The sequence below is a fragment of the Phoca vitulina genome, unplaced genomic scaffold (assembly GCF_004348235.1).
Source record: "Phoca vitulina isolate PV1807 unplaced genomic scaffold, GSC_HSeal_1.0 scaffold34, whole genome shotgun sequence".
In the NCBI taxonomy this organism is placed as follows: domain Eukaryota; kingdom Metazoa; phylum Chordata; class Mammalia; order Carnivora; family Phocidae; genus Phoca; species Phoca vitulina.
The window spans coordinates 16,583,676-16,591,942 of NW_022589737.1; the positions used below are offsets into that span (position 1 = coordinate 16,583,676).

General features: G+C 41.2%; 1 protein-coding gene across 2 annotated transcripts in view; it reads right to left on the minus strand.

The window, feature by feature from the left end:
* Positions 1-7,950, minus strand: part of CEP57 (centrosomal protein 57) — a 40,659-nt gene extending 32,709 nt beyond the window's left edge. Inside the window, exon 1 of one of the 2 annotated variants that reach the window (XM_032426236.1) lies at positions 7,397-7,950. In XM_032426236.1, coding sequence (XP_032282127.1) covers positions 7,397-7,438 — 42 coding nt within the window. In that variant the 5' untranslated portion in view covers positions 7,439-7,950. Of the gene's footprint in view, positions 1-7,049 lie in introns of both variants that reach the window. The other variant, XM_032426237.1, reaches the window with a different exon arrangement.
* Positions 7,951-8,267: the final 317 nt, after the last annotated feature.

Here is an 8,267-nt window from a genome sequence, read left to right on the forward strand (position 1 = left end):
TGTATGGGGATTAACATAACAATAAAAAAAATTAAAAAAAAAAAAAAAAGACTAACCATCATCCAAAAGACAAGAGATTACAAAAGCTGGCATGGATGCAGAGAAAAGGGAATCCTTTGTGCACTGTTCGTGGAATTGTAAATCGATACAGCCACTATAGAAAACAGTATGGAGGATCCTCAAAAAATTAAAAATAGAACTACAATATAATCCAGAAATTCTACTTCTGGGTATATATCCAAAAGAAATGAGAACACTAACCTGAAGAGATATCTGCACCTCCACGTTCAGATCATAGCAGCATTACTTACAAGAGCCAAGACATGGAAGCAATGTGTGTCCATTGATGGATGAATGGGTAAAGAAGTTGTGGCATATACAATGGAATATTATTCAGCCATAAAAAAAAAAACACACAAGAAAACCTTATCATTTGCAAAAGCATAACTGGACCTTGAAGGCATTATGCTAAATGAAGTCAGACAGAGAAAGACAAACACTGTATGAACTCACTTATATGTGGAAACTCTCCAATTTCTCATTAATTCCACTACTAATGCCCTGGTTTGACACCACTGGGATCTGTTGTCTAGACTGCATTAATAGCCTCCTAATCACTCTTGTCCACATCCCCTTAGCCTGTCTCCAAGTATTAATCGTTATGATTGTTTTAAAAAAAAGTATATTAGAGTAATACCCCTAATTAAAACCCTCCAATAGATTTCCATCACAAAATAAAATCCAAAATTCTCACCATGGCTTGCTTATTTGAAAGAGTGAGCATACGAGTGCATGTGCATGCACATGAGCAGGGGGAGGGGCAGAAGGAGAGGGAGAATCTCTAGCAGATTCTGCGCTAAGCGCACATCTCACCACCTGAGATCATGACCTGAGCTGAAATCAAGAGTTGGAAGCTCAACTGACTGAGCCACCCAGGTGTCTCCTTACCATGGCTTTCATGGCCCCACATATCTGACCTCAGACTAATCTGACTTCATTCCCTCCCACTCTTTCTCCACACCCCTCTGCCCCCTCATTATTTCCCAGCTATACTGACCTACTTTTGGATTTCTAAAATACACAGTACACTGTTTTCTTTTCCTATATTTATCTGCCTGGAAAGCTCCCTTTCTCACACCACTCAGTCATCTGCTCAGAAGTCTTGTCAGTAAGACTTTCCCTGACTATTCTACCTAAAGTAGCACCTTTCTGTCACTCTCTCGCCTTTATTCTTTTTTAAAAATGCTTATTCCTACTTGATATATTTAGTATCTCTATGCCCTGTGGAATAAAAAAAAAAAAAAAATGTTTTTGTCCTTGGTTCCTGACACACAGATTCAAAAACTCTGGGAATTTCTTAAGTGACAGGTGTCTTTGTTATACCAAGAGTGGGACCCCCTAGATAGCTTCAGGATGAAGGCTGGTAGCCAGAAAAACCAACCAAGTCATTAGCATTAGAAATTTCAGCCCCACACCCTGACCTCAGGAGAAGGGAGGGGCTGGAGACTGAGTTCATTTACTAATGGCCAATGATTGAATAAATCATAAGTACATGATGAAACCTTCATAAAAACTCCTGAACAACGAGGTTCCAGGAGCATCCAGAGTGGTCATGGAAGCCCCTTTATATCTTGCCCTATGTGTCTCTTCCATTAGGCTGTTTCTGAGTTGTATCCTCTATTAAAAAACAAAAACAAAAACAACTAACTGTAAGCATAACTCACTTCCCTGAGTTTTGTGAGTCATTCTAGCAAATTAATAAATGTGAGGAGAAAGGGTCATGGGAACTCCTTCATATGTAGTTGACTGGGCAGAAGTGCAAAAACCTACCTTCAGGACACCTGGGATTAAGGTAGGGGCAGTCATGTGGGAGCCAGCCCCTTAAAGTGTGGGGCCTGCACTATCTCCAGCTAGTCAGCAGCAGAACTGAATTGATTGTAGGACACCCTGACTACAAACGTCAACTGACACAGGAAAATTGAGTTTAAGTTCCAATAAAAACACTTGATAAAGATATTTAATAAATCTGTTGAATGTCTAGTACAAAGCTATAAGCATCAAGACAGTATAGTACTGGCACAAAAACAGACACATAGATCAATGAAACAGAAAACCCAGAAATGGACCCTCAACTCTGGTCAACTAATCTTCGACAAAGCAGGAATGTCCAGTGGAAATAACGCAGTCTCTTCAGCAAATGGTGCTGGGATAATTGGACAACCACATGCAGAAGAATGAAACTGGACCATTTCCTTACACCACACACAAAAATAGACTCAAAATGGATGAAAGACCTAAATGTGAGACAGGAGTCCATCAAAATCCTTGAGGAGAACACAGGCAGCAACCTCTTCGACCTCTCAGCTGCAGCAATTTCTTCCTAGACATATCGCCAAAGGCAAGGCCCTTGCAAGGTCAAAAATGAACTATCGGGACTTCATCAAGATAAAAAGCTCTTGCACAGCAAAAGAAACAGTCAACAAAACCAAAAGACAACCGACAGAATGGGAGAAGATATTTTCAAATGACATATCAGATAAAGGGCTAGTATCCAAAATCTATAAAGAACTTATCAAACTCAACACCCAAAGAACAAATAATCCAATCAAGAAATGGGCAGAAGACATGAACAGACATTTCTGCAAAGATGACATCCAAATGGCCAACAGACACATGAAAAAGTGCTCAACATCACTCAGCATCAGGGAAAGACAAATCAAAACCACAATGAGATACCACCTCACACCAGTAAGAATGGCTAAAATTAACAAGTCAGGAAATGACAGATGTTGGCGGGGATGCGGAGAAAGATGAACCCTCCTACACTGTTGGTGGGAATGCAAGCTGGTGCAGCCACTCTGGAAAACAGTATGGAGGTTCCTCAAAAAGTTGAAAATAGAGCTACCCTACGACCCAGCAATTGCACTACTGGGTATTTACCCCAAAGATACAAATGTAGTGATCCGAAGGGGCATGTGCACCCCAATGTTTATAGCAGCAATGTCCACAATAACCAAACTATGGAAAGAGCCTAGATGTCCACTGACAGATGAGTGGATAAAGAAAATGTGGTGTGTGTGTGTGTATACACAGACACATACACACACACACACACAGACACACACACACACACACAAATGGACTAATACGCAGCCATCAAAAAATTGAAATCTTGCCATTTGCAACGACCATAGGGAGAGAGAGGAAAAAATGAAACAAGATGAAACCAGAGAGGGAGACAAACCATAAGAGACTCTTAATCTCAGGAAACAAACTGAAGGTTGCTGGAGTGGAGGGGGGTGGGAGGGAGGGATGGGGTGGCTGGGTGATGGACATTGGGGAGGGTATGTGCTATGGTGAGCGCTGTGAATTGTGTAAGACTGATGAATCACAGACCTGTACCCCTGAAACAAATAATACATTATATGTTAATAAAAATAAATAAATAAATCTGTTGAATGAATTAATTATATAATTCCTCTGCAAAACAGGAAAAACTGCACATTGTCTATAAAATTGAATTATTCCATTCAAGTATATAAATTATAAAATTACATACATTTATAAAATATAAATTACAAAATATAATTTCCTTTATACCAAACAACAACAAAGAGCACAAATGTCATAGAGAGACTGTGCAGAAAGGATTAATATAGCAGACATGCGACTGCTATACTTAGAGATGTCTGCTTTCAAGGCTGGTTCTTGGCTGGTATCTGGTAACTTGAATTTTGGGAATGTTCCAACTACTGTCATCGTGACTGTCAGCAGTCCTCAGGACCAGCCCAAGGTTCGATGATTTGCTAGAAGGACTGACAGGACTCAGCATATAGTTATACTCATCTCTAGGATTTATTACAGCAAAGGGATACAAAGCAAAATAGCAAAAGCAAAAAACCCATGGGGGTGAAGTCTGTAAGATATCAGGCACAAGCTTTCAAAATTCCTCTCTAGCTGCTTACAGGATGTGCTTAATTCCTCCAGCAACTAATAGCGACAACTTTTGTGAAGTGTTTTCTACCAAGGCTTCTTAGACTCAGTGGCCAAGGTTTTCATTGGGGGCTGGTTACAATCCTGACTCCCAGAAAGAAAGCTGGTGTTCAGCATAAACCACACTGTACACACAGTTTAGGCAGAGTGAGGTACTCATCATTTAAAGTTTTATATTAGTGTATGAAATTGTTTACCATTTAAGTCCACAGCTGCCTATCAAGAGCTAACCCTGCCAATAGACCTTTCTCAAGATAGCAGCCATCTGAGATGACAGAAGATTTCAAGTGAATTCTTCTTGCTTTCAGTGCCACATGCCATTCAATCATGGGTACCTGAGAACTACTGAAGGGCAAAGGATCTTTCAAGCAGAATTAGGCCCCCCCCCATACATGCAATATATACATACGCAAAATAAAAACAACCACAAACCTCAAATTTGCATGGTACTTTACAATTTACATTTCCTTTATCTTAGTTGATCCTCACAACAATCCTGACAAGTAAGAAAGTATCTTCACTTTAGAGTTCAGAAAAATGTATTTGGGATTTTTCAGAACACTGAACATAGAACCTCAGATTTGTCAACATATTTTTTCCAAGCACACTCATATTCTCCTTTAGTTATTACAAGAACCACTGAAGGAAGCATAGCAAATATTATTGTCTCCATTTTGTAGGTGAAAAAAACAGGCTAAGAAAACTTAGACCATTTGCTTAAGGTCTCACAGCTATTAAGGGGCCTGAGTATAACTCCTAATTAGTATGCTTTCCAAGACCCCAAGCATTCAATAAATATTTTTCCAACTAAAATGATATGATTCTAAGAGAAACTTTCAGGATTGAAGGCAAAATGCTTTACCTGACCACTTTCTTCCCTGGTAACTTTAGTTCCTACTTAGGAACACTTACGATTCAAGTATTTATTGAACATCTCTGTGTATGGCACTGCATTAAATATGAAGGATGATAAGAAATGTGTATTATTTGCCTTCTTTTCAAATGGAATGAGCAACATGGCTTGAAGAAATCCGGTATATAAAAACTTAAATACAATTTAGCAAACCATACTCAACTATATAGAAAAAATAATACAGTATGTTCAAAATGGGGTTATTCCAGGAATGTTTAAAACTGAATGAACATTAGAACACCCATTTCACTTTAATGTGAAAATCCATATGATCATCAACAAATGCAAAAAAGTAATCAATAAAATTCAATATCCAGCCATTATTAAAGAACTATTTTCTTACAGTAATAAGAAAATTTACCAAAAAACATGACAACATATTTAATGGTACAAATTTAAAACATTCTTTTTAAATTCAGGAACAAGGCAAAGAAATCTGCAAGGCAACTTCTAGTCAAAGTTGTGCTGCATTTCATAGCCTGCATATTAAGATAATGAAAGGAAGTAATAAATGTTAAGATTGTAAAACAATCAAAATTTCACAGGTTATGATCATCTAAATAGAAAATACCAAAGAATCCTCAATTATGAGAATTAGAGTTTAGGACAAATTGCTGAGTAAAATTAATATGAAAGAATGTATAACAGTTCTGTATAACAGTTAGAAAACACAACTTGTGAAAATGCATAAAAAATAAACTAAAAATAAATTTAATAAATGATATACAAGACCTGAAATTATAAAATTTTACTGAAAAATGTTAAAGTTAAAAAAAACTGGAGTAACAAGACACAAGACTCAGTATCTTAAAGGCATTGGTTATTACCCAACTGAACTGGAAATTCAATGCAGTTTGAATTGAAATTCCAATAGCAGATTTTATAATTTCTATTAAAGAACAGCAAAGGACCAAGAATAGCTAACACTTCTCTTGAAGGAACAAGGAACAGGCAGGTACTCTCTTAGAAATATAAAGGAGAATCCTTAATACAGTGAGTATAGATACAAGGAAAGACAAATACAACCATAGAACAAAGAGCCCAGTAAAACAAACATACACATACAAAAATATATTGATAGCTAGAAATGCAAACCATTGGGGAAAGATAAATTTAACAAGTAATGTTGGAGAAATTGCGTATCTTAAGTAGAAACATTAAACTAGATCCCTACCTCACAGCACACAAATTAACTTCACGCATATTAAGGACTTAAAAGGCCCCAACTTTAAAACTTGTAGGAAAAATACATAAGAATTTCATTAATGGCCTTTGCTACAAGAATTTCTTAACCAAAAAGCACTAAACAGAAAAAGGAAAGACTAATAAATTTTACCCCATGAACATTAGGAGCTCCCAACAAAAGAGATCTTAGACAAGTGAAAGACAAGCCAAAGAGTAATTAGAATACAGCATTAACATCCAGAATACATAATGACTATAAATCAGTAGGAAAAGACAAACCGATTCAAGACAGGCAAAAGACACAAGTATTCCACAGAAGAAAAAAACTATGAGTAAAGTTATGAATAAGTAAAAGGTGCATCTTCTCCACTGATCAGGGACTGTTTCTAGCTTACACCCAAGAACTGCTAACCATTCATGCCTAGGTTATTCTACCATAGCAGCATTTATCAAACTGAACTGCGTAACAGCCTAATTACACGCAGTTTCTCCTCAGTGTCTGCTCCTTCAGCGCAAGGATCCTATCTCATTCACCTGTGTAATCTTGGCGCCTCCAAGTATACCAGGCACTCCGCTTTAGCTAAATGAAGATATAACGGCTCTCACTTGAGCCTCCCCCCATTTTCTGCCTATTCCCAATGTGGCGGATCCCCAAACACTATGCGCTGACATTCCAATTCGACAAATAATAGTGACTGAACTGGCTGGTGGCCCCTGAGAGGCGAAAACAATGTTTAGGTTCAGCTCTCCTTGTCGCCTCTCTAGAACGGCATGTACACGCTGCACAGTAACACCGGAGGCGGAAAGCGCGCGCTCTGGGTACAAGCAAGGACAAAGTCACTGGGAATATGCGACGGGAGCCACTGCAGGCAATGGAATCAGCACAAGCAGCAACTAGTAAGCACTCGATACTGAGGACTATTCAACAGCTGCCAATTAAGCCAACCTGTGAGCCTACCTGGTCTCGGCGAGTTTCCAAGAGGGGCCGTTACACCCACGTGACCAAAGCTGCACTGTTTTCTCAAGGCCAGGGCGTGGGTAGACGCCCTAGCGAATCCTGGCAAAGTTCGGCAACCTGCGCTGCTAGGCCGGAAGGTGAAGGGAGCAGAGGGGATGGACGGGCCAGGCCTGATTCGAGGTAAGGGTGCATCCTCCACAGAGGAGCAGTGAGCGTCCGGGCAGCAAGGGGCATCCCCGGCCGTTCCCCAGGATGGGGTGAGGCTCTGGGCCCAGAGCGCTTTGAAGGGTGAGGAAAAGCAAAGAGGCGCCAGGACCGAGCCTATTTGAACGTCAGCCGCTTCTTACCGAGATCTGGGAACCAGAAGTCGCAGAGACCGATGCCGCCATCTTCCTGCCTACCCAGAGGACCTCCGCAGCCCTGGGGGGGTCCGGGTTCTCGAGCTCCTCCTCAAGATTCGAGAGCCGCCCACCAGGGGCGACCCTAAGCCGAACCCCTGATGGAAGGGGGTTGGGGTATTGGTGCCGGGTCTAGAAACCCCTGCACACACCCCCACAGGGGCGCCCACGCTCACAGTGCACTCGGAAAAGGCAACACGTCCTAACGGACGTCTTGAGTAGCCAATCAAAAGAGCGGACGTCTTCCGGTAGTAGGAGAGAATCCGCCTCTTCCCTCGCTGATGTCACAAGGTAGCGCATCGCTGAAACCGCGGGGGCTGCTAACGCTGCCGACTGCCGCACGGCTCTGAGGGGGACTCTACAAAGGGGCGGGCCACATCGAGGAGGAAATGTTGGCCATGGGTTGTGATGTCTCCAGTGGCAATGGAATAGAATGACTGAAACAGAATAAAAGCAAGTGCGAAGTTCAAACACTCCATCAGTTCCCTTGGACTAAACGCCGGAGAGAGCGTGAGCTCGAGTCGGAGACGCCTCTCTAGGTGAAGTACTTAGCTTTTGACCAATAACAAATAGAATGTGGAGGGGCTTTGGTGACTTGGTCCAATAGAAGTCAAGGGAAAAAAGAGTGGAGGCAGAGAGTAAACCTTCACGAACACTTGCCCAATTGGATTGGGGCGTTCTCACTCAAACCTGGGACTGGCTGCTACATAGAGGCTCTACGGGGGCCTTTGGGCGGGGCGAGTTTGAAGCGGATTTCGCGCGCTGAAAGCGTCGGGCCGTCATTGGCCAGCAACTTCCTCCCTTTGTGGGAGCTCCCAGC